This window comes from Vidua chalybeata, chromosome 3 (genome assembly GCF_026979565.1).
Source record: "Vidua chalybeata isolate OUT-0048 chromosome 3, bVidCha1 merged haplotype, whole genome shotgun sequence".
Lineage (NCBI taxonomy): Eukaryota > Metazoa > Chordata > Aves > Passeriformes > Viduidae > Vidua > Vidua chalybeata.
The window spans coordinates 84,426,117-84,449,644 of NC_071532.1; the positions used below are offsets into that span (position 1 = coordinate 84,426,117).

The following is a 23,528-nucleotide window of genomic DNA, read 5'->3' on the forward strand; positions in this document are numbered from 1 at the left end:
CATTCTACAGAAAAGGAATGTACACGTACATTTCCATACATTACATGTAATACATTTGCAGTTACTTTTATCACATGTGGTTATAGCTAGAAGTCTTCACGGCAACTAAACCTGTTTAAAAAGTTAAACTGCAAACTAATCCAGCAGCAATCTTTTCTTGTAGGTGTTTTTTAATGAAAGTTTTCAGTGAAATATTCTTCTCAAAGCTTACAGAATTTAGATTTTTGTACAAATATGCAATGTTTCCTTACAACAAAGAAATGTAGTATGCTACTTGGATTAGGAGCTTCTCTAACTTTCTCACCTCTAAACATAGTAATTTGAAATAAGAAATTTGAAGTAAGTAAATTGAAATAAGAGCAAATCAAGACCAAGTAGGAAAAATATATTTTCATAGATTAAGACTGTTATCTCCTTATTTTATTAGAGATGAGATAGTACTTTTTCCTTTGTTTTTCCTTAGTTATTAAATTTCAGATCAGTTTAAGCAAAAAACCATTTTAGATATGAGATATGCCATCAGTGATGCCAGATATGCCAGTTTAATCTAGTAGAGGTCTTAATAAGCATTCACAAGAAAGAGATATGTTTTATGAAATTGAACATACCTAATTCAATTCGGTGTGAAGAGGGGAGATCCTTGGTTATTGTAATGAAATATCTATGTAACCCTTTGAAAGCAAGCAGCAAAGTGGCACAAAGTGTATAGTGGAAATTATAAGCATGGCTGAGGAAAGACTCTGAAACAACAAAACTGCAACCCTAGAATAAAAAAGAAAAGGCACATATTTATTTTGTGTAATAAATGAAGTGTTAGCAGAATGGCTATAAAGATAAGCAATTGCCTCTTTTCACAAACTTGATCCACATTTTTGTGATTCTCAATGGATTGCAAGACATTAAAAAAGCAGGTCAAACAGTTAATATTGTAAGCTTCCTATAATTACATTGCTGAAGCAGGTAACAGTTTTTGGAACAATTTTTCTCATTTCCCTTTTCACATGCCACCCCAAAACAACTTTAACAAAGTTCATTCTTTATCAAATAATATACCTGCAGAAAAGATAAAATTCACACCTCCCAACAGAACACAAAACTTTAAACTGATACATAATCTTACGTCTGCTGATAATTGTTTTGTGTAGTTATTGCCAAAGACCACACTTTCAAGAGAAGGAATCACAGAGTCCCTGTTTTGTGCTGGTGCATTCCTGTTCAACCACGTATTCTTCACTGGGCGAGGAAAACTGCAAAAAGCACAAATGAACTGATAATCTGCACGTACTGTTCCTCATTACTTCCAATGCAAATTTCAATTAATTTAAACAATATTCCTGAAAGTTTAAGCCAGAAAGATAAATTTTGAACTATAACAGGTATGAAGCATTCATTTTCTGTGGATTTTGCTGTGAGGACTTAACCTCTTAAAAGTGAAGCAGCAGCAGGAAGTTGAAAGCTGTTACACAAACTGACATTGCTGTTTTCCTAAAGGATGCCTGACCTCTGCCTGCTGAGGAAGAAATCCTATCCTGAACTCCTGGAAGAACAGAGCATCCTGCAACAGTAGCCTTGTGATAAAAACTAGGAAAGATAAATGAAGAATGAATGAATGCAGACTATTAAATAACAGGCAGAAATAAGCAATTATGGGTTAAAGAAAAGCATAGGTTATATAGGAGTCCAGGGCTGTAGCAAAGTAGAATTATCTTCTCTTTCAAGGGAAGTGTTAACACTGGCTGTTCACAACAGAAGGTGAATCTGAATGCTACTCAGAAGAAGAAACCACTCAAAAAGTGACCACCCCTAGGAAAGGAAGAGGTGCCAATAATGTGAACATGATCCAAACAGAAGACCAAACTGTCATTCATGAAAGCCTAAAGGACAAAGAGCAGTGACATCTGCAATTCTCAGGTTTTTCAGAAAGAAGTGTTCCAGAAAAGTGAGCCAGATACAGATACAGCAACCATCACGGATTTGCTACATGGAGGAGCTCAGCTGAAATAAAACACTGTAAATTTTAAAGTTTCGTCCTCTCCCCATCATAAAGGACAACTTGAATGCTTTTAATAATTTTGTGGACACAGCAATGCGCTACTCTCAAGATAACAAAAGCAACATAGAAGTTGCTGTTTTGTTTCAGTATCTCCTTACACAAACTGTATCAAGCTGAGGTTTAAAATTAAATAGTGTTATTGTATCACTTGAAAAGCCAGGAGCTGAGGAAAAATGCATAGAAAAGATTTTTCTCAGATTTACTCCAACACAGATTTACTGCAACTTTTTAAAAAGGTCAGTAGGCGCAAATATGTTTCTGACAAAAAATTAGTATCAAAACCTGGTTTTCATTTTCTAACAAATGATCAATATAGGTTAAATGCCTGAATCTCACTTGTGGGACAGTGTGATCATGTACATTTTACATACATGATGCTACTTTAAGTGCATTAAAAAGTGCATTTAAGTGTATTTATGAGATTAGGTCTTCAACAACAATTCCCACCTTCTCAGTACTTGTTTCTCTCCCAAGTAAGGCTGCGCCATCTCTTCAGATGTCTTAGATCATTTACTATATAACCACGCCTAAAACACATCACCAAAACAATTCAAACCAAATTGCGGGGGGAAAAAAGGACAGAAAAACCCATGAAAGCCAGCTGAATCCTCCAAACCAGCACAGCCCTACAGCACAGAACAGCTGTCTAACACACACAGAGACAACGCTTCCCATGATGTGAAGACAACCACAAGGAGTGGGAGTACCTGAAGCTAAAAGTCTAGGCACTTATGGCACAGACTGGACTTAAATATGAGGAAACTTGAGGGCAGTAGCATGGAGTATTTGAAGACCATGAAAGAAGGAAAAGATAGATACAGTAAAAAAAAGGTGTGCAAAGAATACTTCATATGTGTAACTGACTGTACAGCCCTTTTTCACAGAGAGAGAGATGCAAAGTAAACAGAGATTGCAAAGGTTGATACAACTAAATGAAATAAAAAGGCTCCAGCAAAAAATAGCCAAAATCTTTTTAAAAAAGTAAATTCTCCAGTTCCATTTACTGAATAAAATGGTAACTGTATCATTTGCAGACATCTCTGTCATTCCAGTAGTAACCGAAAACTGTGCAGATAGTTAACAGAAGGCATCCTATTTTTATTAACAGCAGCTATTTCAGTCACTGTGTACAGTGTGCAGCAGATCTTCCTGATTAAAAAAAACCCATAAATATTTATACATATAAATATACACATATAAATATAGATATTTATGCATTCCTCCACTTCTCTGGCCTTGGGCATTCTCTCTCTTCTACACTACACACTCTTATTTCTAATTTAAAAACCCTTGAATTTGTTTCAGATAATTTTAAAAACAAGAAGTTTCTCATCCCTCTGGGCCCTGACTTCCAAAATAATTTGGAATTATAGAAATTATAATAATTATATAAAATTATAGAACATTACAATTATAGAAAACAATACTGTCCATAGACTTAACTCCTTCCTAAATAGTCTAGTTTTTATAACATTTCCATTTGGACATTCAAGAATTTATTTGCATTTTATTAGAGAGAAATTACCTTATCAATGGCTGATGCAGAGCAACCAAAGAAGCATGGACTATAACTGATATGACAGAAAGGTGGAAATAATCAAACATAACGTTGACGTAATGATGAAGGCCCTGGTGTAGGTTAAAGTGCAACTTTAAAGTTCGGCTACTAATTGGCTGTAGTGTGCTCAGGTCATCTGGTCTAAAAAGAAATCAAGAGAACAACATACAATTAGAACAATCATATTTAAAGTGCAAGTTATTAAATTGCACAAACAGCAATTTATTGTAAGTCCATACTTTGGAACACAATGGCATCTCCCCCAGAGAGAAAAAAAATAGAATGAGACAAACCAGTTATGAAATTTTTAATAGACTTCAGCATTAGATTTCTTTTTTACCATCATTTATGTCTAATGTGAACACACTATATGTATAAATAATACAGATTTAAACAGATTAAAGAGTTAACATATATTCTTGCTTTAACAAAATCTTCTATATTTAAACTTACGAGTAGTCTGTATCCGTGAAGTGTAAATCTAATGTTAGCAGAAAATTCATTTCATTAAGTGACTCCTCGATCTACAAAGAAATCATAGAAGCATGAAATCTTTCAGGTCCATTATTTGTACTACTTCAAATTGTACATTAAAAAGCCTAAATTATCTGAATATAGTAAATTTGAACAGCAGATTACCTTCCTCTCATCTAACAGCATTTTTATTTTGAAAATCATCACATCATTCACAGAAACTTCCTCATTTTTGTAAAGAATCTGAAATGTTTTACTGCAAACTATATTGTCATGGACTGAAGCAGGAAAGGCAAGATCTGTTGCACCTGAAGAGAGAAACAAGTATTAATATAATTGGAAAACTCAGAGCAGCTAATAAGTGGAACTATCATTTCCACCAGTTTCATGATTACTATTACAACTGTAACAGTATCCGTAATGTAAATGGTTTTCTTTTCAATCAGCAACTGATGAAATTTGAAAGGGTACATTTTGTTTCAAAGAAACACTGTCAATATTTTTAATATAATTTGCTTTTAATACAAGTTCTGAAGAATTTTTGCTTTGTTACAAACTGAAGACATTCTAGGCATCAAAAATTGCAATAAAAATCCTGAATTCTGTATTGTTTCATCTAGCATTCATGTGAATTTGCAGATTTTAACCACACTGAAAACAAAATTACCTACAGATGAGGCAAAGAGGTTAAATGACATATACCACTCCACTGAATTAATCGAGAACAGAGATCGTTTGTTCTTTCTTTCGAGATCTTTGCATCCTATTCAGGCCAAACTAATTCCAAGCTTATCATCTGAACCTGGCACTGTGCATGCAATGTGACACTTCAAAGGCCACTCATCACAAAGAGTTCAGGAAAGTGTGATAAATGGCTGGGGGATCTTTTGCTGAAAAGAAAAAGTTAAAAGACTTGCAGAAGAAATGAGAAAGGGAAAGATTTAAAACAGTCATTGAGGAAATATTTATCATAATAGCAAAAAATTATCACACAGGAAGTATCACGACGGGTACTATCCTCTGAAAAAAACCTAAAAGAAGTTGGAACTTGGAAAGATCAGAAGTAACAGAAATACTGACATTTATAACTCCTCTTAAAAATGGCTCAATAACATCATCTGCCAAGACAAAATGTCTTAGAAATTGTGTAAATGAAAGTATAGAAGATTTTTTAAAATTCTTTTGATTCTTCTTAATAAATTACTTCAAAGGAATCCACAAGAGGAAAAATAATCTCCAGTTTGCAGTCTACAGTTTCGGGGCCTCTGATAGAATATTACTGCCTTTGGCAAACATTCCCACTCTTAGTAACATCTTAATTCAAATTCTCTTCAGAAATGTACAAATACTGGGTTTTGCTGAAGTGTTTTCATACATATCATCAGTTTAGGTTTGGGTTTTGCTGAAGTGTTTCCATACATATCATCAGTTTAGGTGTCCTGGACAAAGTGCTTACAAAGGCTGAATCATTACAGTGTAATTCCCCTATGAATAACGCCACTTTCAGCTTACATCCATCTGTGTCATCTGTTACAGCTGAAGGGCAGAGCAGGTATGGTTTCACTTGGCACATAATCTGATCTTACTGCACAGCATCAGCAAAAGGGATCTCCCACTCCTGTCTGAAACAAAAGAAGTAATGGAGACAAATGGCTGAGGTCCCACTTCCTTTGCAGTGTCCAACCCTGAGTTACAGCCCCCAACTCTGCTGACCTCAGTGTAACACAAACCAGCACCCCCAGCAGACAGAGAGGAGCTGCAGAGCAAAAGCTGAGTCAGGAACAGCCTGAGACACTTCCACATGGGGAGCAAGGTCTCACAAATGTGGGGTCATCAAGGCAGAACTGCTGTTTTTTAAATCAATGCTGCACTGACTGGCCAAGACTATTCCAAAGCTTCTACCCACACAAAAAGCCGTTTCCACAACAGAGGAGAAAAAAAAGTGGGATATTTTTACTCTTGCATATAAATGACATATTTACTCTTACATATTTATTACTCTTGCATATAAATTTACTAGATTTATATTTATATCTATATAGTTATTGATTTGTATTTTACAAGATAATTTACTCTTGCATCATAAAACCAGACATCTCATTCCTTCCTACTCTGCTTTTGCTGTTTTTTCTCCTCCTTTTTTTTTTCTCTGAAAACCAGTGATGAATTTTTGAGAGAAGGAGGAATTCAGAACATTCTCAAATCTGAAGCAACCTCATAAAGTCTAAAAGCACATATGTTTTTCTTTTCATTTTCTACAGCATAACTACATCTTCCTTCAAATTACAAGAATAATAAAAGACCTTCACAAGACTGGAGCTAAAGCAAGTAAATTGCCTTATCATATCTGTAATGACACTCATGCTGTGTCCCAAGCAGTTCTCATGAACTACTAAAAGACGTGGGAAATAGAAATGGAAAAAAATACTTATTTAAATTTATGAAGGACTGCATGAAGAGCTGGGCAAAGGGTGAAAGGAGATGCAAATGAACTGGAAAAAGATGAAAAACTTAAAGACCGTGTATTTGACTTGGGAAAATAAAAGGAGGAGAGAGATCAAACAAATAGTCTGTAGGAGAGGGGAAAACACAGCCAAAGTAAGGAAACTGTGGATGACTTGTGCAGAATCCAGGGAGAGCTAGTAGGCAAAGTTACTTGGAGAGGAGTGGGAAAATCATGACATGACAAAGCTAATAGGATTTAGAATAGGCAAGTATGAGAAAGACTGAAAAGAGAGGAAAGTACAGAAAGAAGCACCTGATCAATACAGGACACCATTCTCAAGAGTGGGAGCTGTGGGTCTCCTGACCAGCCTCCTCTGTGATCAGCAAGCAACATTTTCACACAGTGAATCAGCACTGTGCTACTCTTGGCTGGGACCAATAGCAGCTATATTCTACACACAACAGCAGCCTCGGGAATTGCTGTCAGCTATTCCTCCTCCTGGAGCAGGAGGGCTGCATGTGAGCCCACAGCATCCAGCTCTGCTAAATCAAGCAAGTGCCTAAATGGAAATGGAAAGCAGAGGTTCTCAGCAAGACCTAGCACTACCATGTCCACATGAAGGACAAACTAACCTCCTTTCACTGACCAGCCTGTACCCTTCCTCCTGCTTTCTTGTGGGACAAACATCATCAGCATCTACCTGAAAAACCAAACTGAGAAACTGATCTAAAAAGGGCCCCAGTTTTTGGGTTTGAAGGGGTTTGGGTTTTTTGTAAAGTGGTTTGGGATTTTTGTCAGCTGAATGAGCTCCCCAGCTGAGTTCCCAGACCAAATCAGACACTTGTGTCAACAACACACAGAGCAATATGAAGGTAAGACAGAGTGGCCAGGGGAATCAAGTGCTGGTATTTTTCTTCTTTGTCAGAACTGCTGATCTAAACTCACACCAAACTGCAGTCTTAACGTTTATACCCTTTATGCCTAGTAACAAGAAACAAAAGCTAACATACATGTCACAATTTACTAACAAGACTGCAGCTTTCTGAAAAAATAACCTAAGACCATTCAAAAATATACCATGAAATGGAAAAAAAATTTCATTTTTTCCCAGCAGTACCAATTATATTATTCAGTGTCACTCTTCAAAGTATGTTTTACTGAAGAATGTTTACCAGACCCAAATTCTCTAAACTAAACTTTGCCTTTGAAGTGGAGTAATCTTGGCTCATCAGAACTATTAATTTATCTCACACAAATCCAAGAAATATTTAGGAAGCTTGACCAAAACCCAGTATATACATTGTTGTTGTACTCAGAGCTACTTTCAAAATAGCCTCAAATTCGGGTTTCGGTTACATCCTATCACATTTTCTCAGGCTGTATTAGGTTCTTTTTCCTTGAAATTCCTGTAATTCCACATAACATTTGAAAACTGAATTAATTTTTTGCTTTTCACATTTTTACACCATGGTGAGGTTTGGCCTAGACAGAATAAGGTGAGCCCTAACAGGTTCCTCTGGATTTAGTTTCCCTGGACATAGAAACAAAAAGTGAATGACAAATTTATAAAAGAAAAAAAGATAAGGGAATTCTGTTCAGGAGGTTAAATCAATTTTCAAATATACCACTAGAGAACAACAGAGTAAGTTTGAAAACTGCATCCTTTCAAAATGTTCTTTTCAGAAAAAGAATGGGCTTATCAATCTGTGTAAGAGTCTGTATCAGAAATTCTCCATTGCTTTCAGATATCTAATTAGATCTGCCCTTGGTCATCTTAGCCTGAAACATGGAAAAGACTGAGCTATCAGTGGAAAAAACCAAAAGACACTCATATAAAGGAATCACCATGTTTTGCTACCAGCAAAGACAATCAGCAGATGAAAAACAGTATCAAAAATTCTGTAATCAACTTTTAAGTCCCGTTGTTAAGAACAAGATATGTTTGCATTGTGTTAGTAACAAAATTAAAAACACTTCTGTATTAGTTATAAAAATATATGACAAAAGTGTAATTCCTCAATTAGCAAGGCAAGATAATGACCTAATTTACTGAAAAGTTTTTACACTTACCAGTCCCATGTAGCAAACTAGCTTCCAATATGTGTGGAATTCTTGGAGGAATTTTCATAGACGCACGAATCTGGTAAAAGCTAAAGCAAAAGACAGTGATTTGCAACACTTGCAGTATAGTACATCTCATTTACCATATACAGATATATTGACAAAGGCAAGAATGGATAATGGGAAAGAGGAACAGATCAAGGAAGTCTACAAAGCTTTACACTGTCTTACTTGACCCTTATCTTGTTTTTTTTTTTTTTTTTGATTATTGACCAAAGTAGTAGACAAACATGAATAAAAAGAAGTCCCAACACTAGCTTTTCCATACCCCACAGAGTTGGGGCAAATACTTGTAAAGACCTGCAGTAAACTACAGTGGGAAACTGGTAGAAATTAAAAATCAGGATTATCACCTACATTACAGTCATCTCAGAGGGATCTGCCATGTAGCACATCTACAGGACTGCTATAATCAGTTCTGACACTGAAGGAGGTGAAACTGCAGTTTTTAAAACTCCCCCCTCTGGGATCCTCTGAAAACACTCTCCTTACCAGACACTCCCTATATGGTTTGTGGCCACCAGCTATGCAAAAGTGCAAATAAAGGGTCACACTAGGCAAAACATGACAGTACCTTTATGCTATCAAAGCCAGAAACTGCAGGCTTAAAGCCTAAAATTGAGAAAAACCCCAACACAACTCTTTGGGGTCTCTGCCCCCTCTCTAAACCATTTTTCATCTTATTCAGCTCCATACCATTTCCAGCTTTGATATTCATCTAAGAAATCCTTAACTGTCACAAGAAAGATTTTATGGAAGCCTCTACATAACACAAGCACCCACCCTTAGATGACACATTCTAACCATCTCATCCCATTTCAGATAATTTATTTTTGTTTGAGGAGTTAGCTTCAGCTCCTCAGTGAGCTGATGTGACCTACCACACAGCTTCCCAAACACCAGGACCAGTGAAAGGGAGGCAGGACAAACAGGTACGGAGAGGAAGAAAACCCCACCTTTTTTTGGCAGGAGCATGGTCCTAAATGCCCTAGGGAGTGTACATTTACCCTTCATATTTCACTCACAGTGTACACCCAATCACAGTCCTGGTTTTCATCATCCCCAAAAATCCAAATCCAAACCAATGTATTTGTGGTTTTCTGATTTTGGCTTCTAACGCTTCAGCTGAAGCTCCCCATCTGGGACTGATGTGACTGTGTCTTAGCCTATCAATCAGCCAATGAAAAAGCCCTTAATTTAATTCTTGCACCAAATTAAAAGTCAACTTCAGTCTCATCAAAACTTATATACCACAGAATGCTTTATAATGAACCAGGAATATTGTTAGAGATAAGAGATTAAGTGATTCCTACTTTTAAAAAGTAGACCAAAACTTAACCTATTGCAAGCTACTAGTTAGACATTTCATTTTTTGAAACCCACAGTTCAAACATGATTCCAAATACACTCCCTAGTGATTAATAAAGAGTAAATTAATTCATTTTGTATTGGGTTAAAGAAATATAAATTAACATTAAGCTTTCACTGTTATCTTCTCCAAGAGTATACCGAATAGAGATTAAGAGTGCCCCCTAAACAGTAACCCAGGAGGATGCAGCGTAGTACAGTGATGTACTCCTCTTTTCTGGGTCAGATGAGACTTCCATCATTCAATTAGTGACTCATTTCACCTATACTGAAGAAACATGATACATGATAATGTACAATAGCCTCAGCAAGGAGATACTTTCCACCAGCCCCAGCTTCACAGTGTCATTTTTGTATCCACAGTAAACATCCATCAAGAGCCTGATGCCCTGCCACTACTGGCTGCATCTTCCCATGATCCTAATGACCAGCCTGTCATGGTAAAGCATACTGCTTGTTATTTCATGTATTAAAAGAATGTAAAATTATTGATATGGTTTACATGAAATATTTTATTGCAGTTTTCTATTAAAACATCACATCTCAGTAAGTTCAGAGATATGCCACATATTTTAATTGACCTTGGCTTTAGCCTACCAAACTATTAATACCAAACTGTCATTCTATTAGAATTTTAAAAATCCAAAATCTGCATCATGCTCAGCTGATGTTTAGAAGCATGTGATAGCTCTGCAGAGCATAAATTTGACTCAGGATTAACAACTTTATCAAATGTGGATAGATTACTGAATAAGGACTGTAACAAGGTAAAATGAAAGGCAAGGCAAAATAAAAACTGAGCATTGAACAGGAAAAAGGTGCAATGGGATATTCCCCTTACTTAATCCAATAAGACTCATTCACCCTAGAGATACTATTAAGTGACTGCTTACAGTTTGTGCCTCAAAGAAAACGATCGATAGAATTGTTCATGCTTAAAATGTAATTTGTGAAACCAAAAGGCTCTTAGGACATCCTTTCTTTCTTATAATGGTTTGCCTGCAATTAATCAAGAGCAGACCATTCTATCCTTTTCCTTCAGTAAACCCTTTACCCTTTTATTTGGTTCCATGGGGAGATGAAGGTGTCTTGTTTGCTTGTTTGAGACAGGTGGTTTTGATTATCAGCAGATTTATACTCTAAGCAGTTTAGAACACAAAACATTCACCTGTTACTCTGAATAAAATCTTGTAGGTGTTCAGCAAATACATAAACACTAATTCAAAATCTTATGCCTAGATAGATGACAAAATGATTTAACTGCGCTAAGGCATTTAAATAAGAAAAACAACCCTCTACACAGTATTTACCTGAATTATTCACTGTCATTCATCTTTAAATGCTGTATACATTAAGGATCTATCCGCAAATGAAGAGCTATTATACGGAAACAGGGTACTTGACTCACAAAGGTAATTTGTATTAAAAGGTATTTGTAATTTGTAAATAAGGAAATACTTTTTAAAGGTTATGATATACATTTCTCATTTGTCAGCAAATTTTAAAAGTAATGTAAAACAGTGCATCAAGCTTCATCACTCTTTTCCCCAAGCTCTGCCTTCCTCATCTTGCCATCTTTTGTTCAACCCACTAATCAATTTGTGTTGCAATGCTTCCATTTCTATTAAAAACCAAAACAAAACCAAGTCACTTTCAATTATTTCCTGGCTGTACTATAAACATTGTTTAGTTCTCATCAGGACAACTGACTCATAAACCTGATCTATGGTATCTGCTTGGGCCTACACATAACAATTCAGTATCAAGGACTTGTTACTCACCTATCACATTCAATTGTCCCAAATATCCTTAAAACACTCCATAAATAAGATCTGAATACAATCAGCTCTCCACTGTCTCATGTATCAACTCTACACTATCTAATGTAAGGAGAGAATGAAGGTATCCTGAGAAGTGGAAAATTCCATATGATAACAATGCTACACATCACACAACCGATGGTGCAGCAAATGTGCCCAAATCAATAAACTCCAGTCTACCAATGCTTTCAAACCCCAGTCCAGCTTCTTCCAAATGGTGGAACATGCCAGACTTAATCACACAGTTGCAGGCTTACCACTAGAACTTTTCAGACATGACAGCTCAGGTCCATCAGTGTGTCTATCCTACACTGCTTTCCTGAAGCCCACTGGGAGGGAGAACCCAGTACAAACATCTCAGAGCATGGCCCGTGCTAAAGCAAAGCCAGTGAAACCTCACATGCCCAACCTTGGTACAGCACATTTCCTTTAACATGCATCTCTAAGTCCCAGGAACACGAAAGGGGAATTCTCAAACTGATCCTGCACCAATCTGGTTCCTTTTCAAGTTCTGACTCTGAGAGCAACCTAGACAAATGCTCTAATGCTAACAGAGACATGGGCTTCAGGTTCATATAAAGCTTTATGTAAAACTGTTTTCCAGAGCAGAAATACTAGAAAAAGAAAATAGCTCAAGCTTTGCAGTCAGCATTAAAATTCCAGAAAAGTGCTAGAGTTCTTAAAGCATAGACTGTGTTTTTTATGTGAAGATTTTTAAAGAATTTGAAAAAAATGTTACAATCTGTCCCTTGATCTCTGTTTTGACTGCATTACATGAAAAAAAAAAAAGCCATTTTCAGATTATTAACTGAAACTGCCACATCATCGTTGTTTTTTTCAGATAAAGTCCGAAGTATTTTGACAAAGACACTTTACAGCTACTCTGTTTTGAAGAAAATAAATAATGGTATTCAGAAAAGTGGTATACTGTAAGAATCACCTATAAAAAACAGCAATATCCTTCAGACTATCATTTGTGCCATTAGCTCAAGCAGGATTGCCGTGTATTTCACTAAACAGAGAACAAAACAGAAATACCACCAAGAACTTTAATTTACAGTATGACAGAAAATGCACAGAAAATTAATCATCAGCAAGAGCCTGATATGCACTAACTATTAAATTACCCTGACAGATTATGCCATGATGTTAAGACTCAGCACCTGATAATTCAGCAAGATACAAATGGGTGATCTTAAATGATACAGCTAGTGTTTGTCACTTTAAAAGGCTGGGCTACAACGGCAGCTAAGGAAGGCGAGTTTTAACATGAGTCACTGCAGTACAAGCAGTGCAGGAAACACAGCTGGATGAAGGTCTGACTACACCAAGAACAGATTTTGAATGAGTCTTTAGAACAATTTTTTCAAGACAACAATCAGCATGCTACAGCTTGATGTTCATGGTGTTGATATGATTTAAGGACAGGCTCCAGAGGGAGGCTGAGTAAATAGAACTTGAAACTGTCTTAAGGCTACTTAAGCATTGGAACAGATAAGCTATGGAATCTTCCCTTCTGGAACCTTTCAAAACATGAGGGGACAGTGCTCCAGGAAATATGGTTTGTATGATATGCTACTATCCCTTTCAGCCTGAATCAGTCTATGATCCCAGAAGTTAAAGGAAACCTGAAAAACAGGGTTCAGCAATTTCCAACTTGATGACTGAAAGACAACACAGTAAAAAGCACATATGGTCAGGAACTGGTACACAAAACAAGTTGCAGACTATGAATAGAGCATATTTCAGCTCCTGATTTTCCTAAGTCTACATGGGCAAAATCCCTCTCAATAGATGATTTACTTGCTTCTCTGAAAGGCAGCATCTTTTATTTCCTATTAAATTTCAAATGTCATTGACTTAGGAAAGAAAAAAAAAAAAAAGATGACCTAAAACACCACCTCTGAAAATTTTCCAACTTCTCCTTCTCTAAATGCTTACAGCATTTATTTTACTTATCTCGGCCACAGACATGAGGTCTAGGATGAATACCAGATCTCTTGCTCTAGAGTACTACTTAAAACTTTTATCCTGAAACAGTTTGATATCCATCCCCCAAATGGTACCTTTGCTTTTGCTTCAATGTGGGAGATAGGTCTAAACATTTGAGATGTCTACTGAGACAGCATACAAGCAAAGCTAAAGTGGACAGCTTCTAAATATCCAGGTGATTTCTGTCAAAGCCAGTCTATGCAGTTATTCTTCAATAAATATATGCACATGCCTGCTTGTGTCTGTTTATGTAATTTGGTCCTCAATGTCATTACATGCTAATATATAACCCTGATATTAAAAGGTTCAAGGATATCTGAAGCTTAGCGTCCTTACTACAGACCTTGCAAGAAAAGGTGTTCTGAAATAAATAGATAGAATTACTGCTCTTCTGTAGGCAGAGGACGCCTCTACTGTCCATCCTGTATAAAGGATTACATTTTATTTATCAAGTTGTATTAAAACCTTGAAGATCCAAAAATCTGGCATGTGCCAGAAAATGCTTTCCCACACAGAAAAATTGATAGGTTTCCATTTTTTATCCCCAATATGGGGGAACTTCATTTAGATAGGCATAAGTAAGGGAGTTTTTACCACATTTGTGGAAAATGGCAATTTATAATCTGAGCAGGAAAGAGGTTTCTCAATAACTGGAATATATCTTATTACTGACAAAAATAGAAATGTACGAAGCAATAGCAATTTAACTTTTTAATGCTCCCACATGGAACTACAGGGAGTAATGCATGCAAATATGCAGTCATAAAGTACAACCGTTATTAAAATAAAAAAAATCTCATGCATTAAAAAAGCATATGAGCATTTATGGCGATAGCTGCACAGGAATTTACTTGAAAAACCACTTAGTTTGTCAGCTAAAGAACATTCCAATGCAAGTGTACATTCTGAAAAAGCTTCCTAACACACTTCATTGTTGAGGTAAAACTTTTTTGCTGTTCCTCTCGCCAGGAAGAAGAAAGACAGAAGCGTGTGCAGCAGAGTCTGAGCTTTCCTCTTCCCTAAATCCCACTGCACTCACTGCACACTTAAATGTGCTCAGTCACATTAACAAGAGCAAGCACTGAATGTCGTGGACTATAAAACTCACATGCATATTGGGTCACCTGCAGGGCAGATTCTAAATTTATCAGTTAACCAAATGGAAGAACAGCTGTGACTCTGTATATGCAAAACCTCAGGAGAGCTTTTGGGATTTACTGAGTGCAGGGCCCTATTAAAAACACACCCTCCACTGCAGACCACCACTAAGACCTCCTTTTTCCAAGGTGAGCTGTGGCTCAGGCAAGCACGACTCATTTGGTGCAGGAGGAAACAGAGATGGAGATGAAGCACTGCTTTGCAAATATGGAATGTGGCAGTGAAATGAGGAACTGCAAGGAAAACAGACAGAAGAGCGAGTCTCCAGAGGAACAGGCAGCTCTGGGGCAGTGATTCCATGGAGGCAGCATCAGACTGACCCTGGCAGAGCTGTGTCTTCTACAGATCACACCTCTTCCCATGGTAGCGATCGCGCACTAACAGAAACTCCTGCTGCAGTGAGAGGTTGAGTCAGCAAAATACTGAAAGGATCCAACGATGAGAAAAAATATCAGTTTATTTCTGTTCAGCACCCCTCTGTTCTACAAGATAAGCCCCTTGCTACTGGAGAGACCCTACATCCCCAATTCTTTAATGGATTTATAAAACAAATCTTAAAAGCAGTAAAGACATTTAGCATTTCCCACAGTTACAAGCCAATACTGACAAATGCCAACATACTTTTCTAGGCAATATGAGTACACCTGTGACGTTTAAAACATTCCATATGATTGTGGAATACTCTATCTTAAACATTAGCACAAATTTGCCAGATTTTTTTTGTAACCACCTAAGCATTCTGTTAAAAGGCAATCCAGGCAAAGAGGAAAATAAGAACAGAAGTAAAATTAGGTGCAATGGAACAGAAATAAGAGAACAGAGAAAGACAGAATAAAGCACAGGCAGTAGAATGTTGATTATTGAAGTGCAAAATTAAAACCAGAATTGGTTAGACTTGTTCCTCACTAGGAAACTTGCACAGTCATCTATAAAAATTTAATGCCACCAAACCCAGCTGGGGCCCACAGAATACCAAATGGACACCAAACCAGTTACAGGGCTTATCTAGACAGGGAATTATTTGATACAAGTATAGAATGCACTGAAAGATTCATATCTTGCAATCACTTTGTAGTAAGTACTTCTAATATGGACCAATATGAGATTTACACTCTGCTATAACTGTGGGATTTATCTGAGAAACTCTAATTCAGACACTTGAGTAACAAGAAAACTTTCATGCCCTATGTTTAAAATATTTTAGCAATCCCTTCAATGAAAAATCTATGTATTTCCCAGCTGACTTTTATTAAGATGAATAACACAATGGGCAAACTTAGAGGAAATAGATAAGAGGTTCTCATTCATTTGAAAGAAAGCTTCCTTGAAAGTTAATTACTTTTTTGAAGTACCTCACATGCCTAGAACACACATTTCTGAAAATTAATCTTATATATAAACAAAATAGTAATTAGATCAAAAGTTTGATGAGTGTTATTTGGGAGACTAATACCTCAACTAAGTCACAGCAGCTTGTTATGAAACAGGATTAAATACGTAAAACAGGAGAGAGGAAAGAAAATGCAACTGGAGATTTTGCCTTATTATTACAAAATCCTTTTCACCATGTTCTTTCCACAAGACACACTCAGGCAGAATTCCTGCAATGGCTATGTACATCTATTAAAAGACTTGAAAGGCGAACAGTCTCGAAATAAGTATTGCTTTTTTAAAGAGACACATAAACATGCAGTACTAGATGAGTTCTTATTTAATCAAATATATGTTAACTTATATTAGTCTGTGTTTTTAATTTTAGTTCCTCTTTTACTTCCTGGTCTTACTGAAGAGAAAAAGAAATCATACTAAATTTCCTTACATCTTTACAACAGTCCCATAAAGCTTATCTTCAAGAATAACAATTTCTCATATTCTCTTATAACAACTTTTAAACTCTATTTATTTAGCTTGAAAGTATTTTTCATTTGACTTTTCGATTCAGCATACTAGCCTTGCAAATCATATATCACAATTGTTTAACCACTTTGTGGCTTGGAACTTTTCAGTTTTCTGGGGAGAAAAGTACAGGATGTTAGGTTTTCCTAATATACAGGGTCACAATTTTATAACTTCAGCCCTTGCAAACAGACATCAGTTTTTACTAAGATATACCCTAACATGTTAATTTTGAAATCAAAGTTTAGCAAACAGATGGGAGACCAGAAGACAACTCGTTTTCTGGCATTCAGTAGTCTTTTAAATGTTGTAAGTTTTGTAGCTGTGCAATTCTCTTCCTTTCATCTGTCAGTAAACAAGTATACAAGCCTAACAATTCACTTTGCACCTTATTTCAATGAAAGGCAATTTTAATAGCAAATAGCAAACATTTAACCAGAGGGAAAATCAGGCACCACAAAGACAACTGTTGCAAAAAATCATGACAAAAGAGCCCATGTGAACTACCATGCCTTATGTAAGATGCACCAAAGAAAGGTAGGTCATCACTTTCATCCCTTATCAACATCTTCATCTTTTCCCCTGTAGTAAGCTGTGTCATTCATGAAAGTCACATTAGCTCCTGTCATTTAATTTTTTAAATTGAAACACTGTAGTTTCAAATATAACACACTGCTCTGAGATGTTATTAGCACACTAAGAAAGAAAAGTAATCTCTCAGATTTAGAAGTGTCTCTTTTCCTTCAAGCAAGGCACATTTTCATGACTCATTTAAATCAACTTAAGCCAGTACTGCCACAGGTAGAAGCATCTGCAGACCAAAACCTCTTTTACATATTTTTCTCCCTCCTCAAATAAGTTTTGATGTTCCATCAACTCTATGGTAAAACAAACCAAGATGCTCATCCACCTGAAAAAGGAAAAGAAGAATCCAGAAGGGGCTATTAACAGCAGGCAGGATCACAGGGCCAGAGGAGAAAGTACTCCCTTCAGTGACACAACATGGGCTTAAGAAAGGCTGAGCTAGTGGTGGGGCTCCACACTCAGAAATAATATGAAATTTTACTGCCACTTCTGGTAAATTATTTTTTCCTCAACTTCAAGAGTTTCAACTCCAAAAACACTGAGAAGCAGAACTGCTGGCTGCAGACTGTATTTATACATTTATTATTAACATAAAACTTAAGAAACCTCAGAGAATATTACCAGAACAATGCCACAAGCAAGTAATGAAAAGTTAGCAGCATAAGTTAAGATCTGTTTCTCTAAATTCTGATGGTCTTAAAAGCTTATGAATGTCAAAGAGTAAAGTGAACATTCAAGATTGGAAAGCAAAAACTCCACTTCTTCCCCCTTCATAAAAAAAGGAGAGTTACTGTTCTTGAACAGTTTTTTGACATGATAAAGCCACCTCCTACAGCAACAGTATCTTCCATCTCCTAAGACCTACACTATCCAGTACACTCACAAGAATTAAACTTCTGATGCCAATTTAAATAAATGAAACAAATTACAAGAGAACAAACACACTAAGTAGTCAAATCCCTTTTTCTCTCACCAGGTTCCACAAGCTGGATACCCTGAAGACACACAGTACCTGCTGAACCTGTTCAACAAGTTAAAAAAAAAATTATATAAGCAAGAAAAAGAAAATTGTTTTTCTAAAGTCTACATTTTTTAAAGGCTTCTGTTTTGAGAAAACTGTAACAAGCACCGCAGAAAACTTCAAATGGTATCCAAAATACTTTGAAATTAATTTTATGTAGGAATGTATTCAGGAAAGGTAGGAAACAAATTGCTGAAAGGAAGGCATGCAAAAGTACTATAAGATGAAAACTGAGAAGAATATAGTCAGGAAAAGAGAAAAACTCCATAGAAGAAGCACTAACCATAGTAATTTGACTGAAGTGCAGAGATGGTCATCAAGGTGATCATATGATTTATTTTCTACATACACTGAGGAGCCTCAAACTTCCCATGCATCTGGGTATCTAACTAATTTTGTTCCCCATTTCCTGGTTTTTGTTATGAGGCTGACCTCCCACCACTGCTCCCTGTAAGCTGAGATCTGCAAAATCCACTGAAGAAGAGTCCGAGTTCTCCTTGCAGAGTTGGAAGCCGAGGGTTTCTGCTGCTCTGGATGCCTTTCTATCATCTCCTCCTTCCCTCTTTCAGAGCTGACCTACAGAAAGGGACTTGATATTCTGGATGTGATTAGGGGCTCTTTCTCTGCCAAGTACCAGAGCTGGATATCTCTGACTTCTGCAATGATCTGATTCCTTCTCTGTGCCAGTCAAGCAAGCTGGCATCTGGGAAACCCTATCCTTTCTTATAGTAAGGGAATGTCAAGAAAAAGGTCTTGAAATTTAGACTGTTCTTTTACAATATAAGAACTTCTGCAAGAAACAAAGTTTAAGGAATTCTATTTACCCGTTTTCCTCTGTCCTGTCCTCCCAGGCACTCAACTCTTCCCCCTGCAAGACATTTGACACCTTTCTCAATTACACCCATGCACCATTTGCAGAGCAGTTCTGGACTGGTCAGAGCCAGCAGCTCAGCCAGCACAGCCCACGGGGCAGGGCACTGCAGCAGCACAAAGCTGCCAGCAGCAAGGGAGGTGGAAACTGCAAACTGGCATCGCCAGGCGAGCTCTGTATCTCCACATGAGGGCTTAGGGAAATTAGAATTGACATACCTGACGTCTGTCATAACTCTGTATCCTAGGGGCAGGGATGCCAACTGAGATGAATGCAAAAGTTCAAACAGAGGTTTTGTTTCAAAACATACCAATCCCTGAGCTGCTGTCACTGAGCAGATCATACTGACATAAGGGCCTCTCCCGTGCCAGAAATGTCTTCCCAACACGGAGGCCGGAACTTTTATGGACATTTCTCTCAGGACATAGTCCAGGATTACAGTTAAAGCTAGTTGGTGACAGAAGTAGGCATCCCATTCCTCCTGTGTATACTCCTTCTGCACCACCACTGACAGAATATCAGTGTTTTGCCAGTTTTTTTCTGCTGGTTTACCACTTTGAGCTGAGCAACCATAAGGTGAAAGGGCATGACTGCAGGCACACAGGAAGCACCAGAAGCAGGATCACCCTACTCAGGCAGCTGCTATCCAACAGATCTCCATACCTGTATATCATTAACCTTGTGTTCCTGCCAGCTTAACCCACTCTCTGACTGCACTGCTGTCAAAAGCAAGCCCATCTGACTGACCTGACTGCAGGAGCAAATGAAGCAGGAGAAGACCATGCATATCACACCTTTTGGCAGATACATGCTTGGCCAACTAGAAATGCCAACAGATACATGCTTGGCCAACTAAAAATGAGAATGCTATTTCACACCAGATTTGGGTTCATGGCACCAACAGTGGACCATGCTGGGTATACTCTCTTACCCTCTCCCTCCACCAAAAAAAACCCCTGGTGCTCAGGCACAACCATCCATATCACAGAAACATGCACAAGTGAAAAATATGCCTCTTTTTTTCTCCCCAGACTGATCACCTCCAATAACTTGGATGCTACTTCTTGAAGTAAAAATACACAAATATAGAAAATGATTAGCAGCAGAGGTATTGATCACTTAATCTAAGGTATTCATCATATTTTTGGAGAAAATATGAGACAAATTTTTAAAGCAATTTTAAAAGTTTGCAAATCAACAAAGGAAGTTATGTATACATAAGTATGAACACAATGGTCCAGTCTAGAGGGCCTCTAAGTATTTGGAGTTATTTTAAGCTTCTTCCCCCATGGCCAGTGTGAGTCAGAATCTGGGAAAGGGCGAACAAATGGAGTGGGGTGAAATAAGGTTAAAAAAGTATTCAAAAATCTGATGAGTTACTTTATGTGGAGTACAGGAATTGGCAGGAGGCATAAGAAGTAAAAGAGGAAGAGATTTCGAAGCAAGCACTTGACTGAAGTGGAGGCTGCAAGTTTGAATCTGCATTTGGTGGTGGGACTGAGCCTGGTTCTCTATTTCAACAAAGCTATATGCTCTCTGCAGTGTGTGATGATCCAGTAAAGTGCTGTTTGTGATTACAGATACAGGTATATATCAAGGTATTATTAGCTTGTATGAGTAGCAAAAGAGACACAAAAAGACACCATACCAGAAACTTTTGCTGTATTGTGAGACAGTCAAGACTGTGAAACACAGGATGAGTATCTTTTCTCTCCCTTCCCTCAGATAGCTATGGATGGTAAACTAACTTAAAGAATCATATTTCTGCTGTAACTATTATGGATATTAACCAAGCACACATAAATAAGGCAAAACACCTATGAATGACAGATTTTTCCGGGTGTTGCTACCATCTCACAACATCAGGTCTGAACTGTAAGACTATGTACAAGCTACAAGCTTCTGCACGTAAGGGTGCTAACACTTGAAAGAATCTCAAAAGTAGCAATTTTAGTGACTAAATATGTATCCAATGCAAAGTTAAAACTGAGACTGCTGTCACATGCCACTCCATAATACTGAACTCAGTAAAACTCAATTTAGAAAAAGAAGGTGCATACTCAAGAAATCATTATTTTGATGCCTTCAACTAACACCTATGCCCATTCTACCTTCATATTATACACAGCTGAGTGCTATATGTTCTACAGAATAAAAAAAAAAAAAGGTCTTCTCCAGATAAAATTCTTTTATACTAATTTCTGTCTTACACTGTCTTTTACTCCCTCACTAAACTCATTGATCATGTTTCTTCTGATAGACTTCATGGCAAGGCAGGCTGAGGTACAACTGTTACTTTGCAGTGTGAAATGGTACCTGGTGTTACATACACAAGACCCCTATTTCTTCAATTGCATAAAGAAAGAAGGAATTATACAGACCCCCCAAAAGCAGTCTCAAAGGACAGCAAATTATGCCATATCACTGTCACACCACAGAGCTGTGCCTACCATGGCACTGTCAGGTACAGAAAGGCAGCAAGATGGCATAACTAGGCATCTGAGCTCTTTATCTTTTTATGTTTTTGTTCTTAGAAAATAGAATTTTGCCAAATTGAATGCCTGGGGGAGATGGGATGCCGTTAGACAGCTTTAATTCTGAGTTGAGAAAATGTTTTCCATTGCAAAATCATAATTTCAGTTGCAAAAGTTGTTATTTTTAAAATGTCCAAAATTACTACTTTAATGTAAGAGCTAAACTCTGAATAAAATTCAGGTGATTTGAAATTTGTACCCCATATCTGAGAAGTCTAGAAGATGCAATGAGTACCCATGAACATTACAAAACATTGAAGTAATATTTTTAGAATATGGAGGGATGCAGGAAAAAAACATACCCTCAGGACAACTATAACTACCAACTCTTAGCTATACCTCAAAGTATAATGATTGAAGAAACAAGCATCTGTACAATCATCTTTATGGGTCAGAATACGTAGTTAAAACCTGCAGCATATGGATCTCATTTATTTTCTTAAGCTGCAGTATAGTCTTCTAGGAATTATGACAGAGAAGAGCGGGGAGGAGGATTCAAAAGTAGGAGTCCAATTTACAGTGACCCCCAGAGAAGCTTCCCTGTGTGGCTGGAAGTCTCCTAATACAGGCATAGCACTTCAGATAACTGAAGAAGACAAGCAGAACAAACCTACCCATGTCTTCAGTTCCACTCGGTGTGCTTCAAAAAACCTTAATTCTCAGCTACCTCAAAGGAAACAGTGCTCAGTTTTCCACTTACTTTTCTAAGCCCTATTTTCAACAAATATAAGATGTCATATTTTAGAAGATAAGATTCTGTCTTTTAAAGTGTAACTACTCTTTGGGACCAGACCACGTCATTGGTGTCTCAGACACGCTGCATCACAGGGCCTAATAGGATAATTGATGATACTAAGTTTCAGTTTCTGTAGCAATGGCAATTTAAAATAAGACTTCCCCACTTCTCATTCCCAGTCCTACCTTTCTTGTCTCAAAGCAAGCAGGACCTGTGTGTGGGCATCCACTGACAAACTAGAATCAGAAACTGATCCACTTAAAAAAAACAAAACAACAACAACAAAAAACCCAAGACCAAAAATATTTGCATAATTTTTCCTAGACACATTATTCCCTTGAGTTTACAGCCTAGCCTTCCAAATCTTAAACCTGTGTAATTGCTATTTGGATTACTGTAAAACCATAAACTGAAGAACAGAGCTCATCTTACAACTGTTATACAAATTTGACAGCTTTCTTCTCTCTTTGTAAAGATGCATTACATTAAGTAAAGATCACAGTACAATACATCAAAAGATAAGCTATCCTGTCAGAAGGCAAGTCACAACACTTATTTCCAGAAAAATATGTCATATAGAAACATAGTTTGAAAGTAAAACTATGTCTGAGCTGTATGAATTAAAAAGAAAACCAAACAGGTGAACCTGAATGTTTCTTGTCCATCAGGAGTTTGTCATTTGATCTTCATGCTAGCAACACAAACCATTAGCAAGGGCTACTTCTTCATTTAAGGACAAAACTTTTTCATTTCTGATAAACAGGAAGAAGAAATGTGGTGCTGCTGGAAGTGTACATTTTGAATTTTAATTTCCTGTAAAAAATTTAAAATTAATGTAGGCAACACACTGGATACAGAAAACAATACAACTTTTTATAGATTGCATTATTTCTCA

General features: G+C 37.0%; 1 protein-coding gene across 2 annotated transcripts in view; it reads right to left on the bottom strand.

Annotated features, from left to right (window-relative positions):
- The window catches only part of FAM135A (family with sequence similarity 135 member A), a 79,744-nt gene that overhangs the window by 32,759 nt on the left and 23,457 nt on the right, over nucleotides 1-23,528 (bottom strand). For both annotated transcript variants that reach the window (XM_053938414.1, XM_053938415.1), the window contains exons 4-9: nucleotides 8,602-8,681; nucleotides 4,251-4,393; nucleotides 4,065-4,135; nucleotides 3,579-3,752; nucleotides 1,121-1,247; nucleotides 609-762 (exon numbers count right to left, since the gene is read on the bottom strand). In XM_053938414.1, the coding sequence (XP_053794389.1) occupies nucleotides 609-762; nucleotides 1,121-1,247; nucleotides 3,579-3,752; nucleotides 4,065-4,135; nucleotides 4,251-4,393; nucleotides 8,602-8,681 (749 nt within the window). The remainder of the gene's footprint in view (nucleotides 1-608; nucleotides 763-1,120; nucleotides 1,248-3,578; nucleotides 3,753-4,064; nucleotides 4,136-4,250; nucleotides 4,394-8,601; nucleotides 8,682-23,528) is intronic.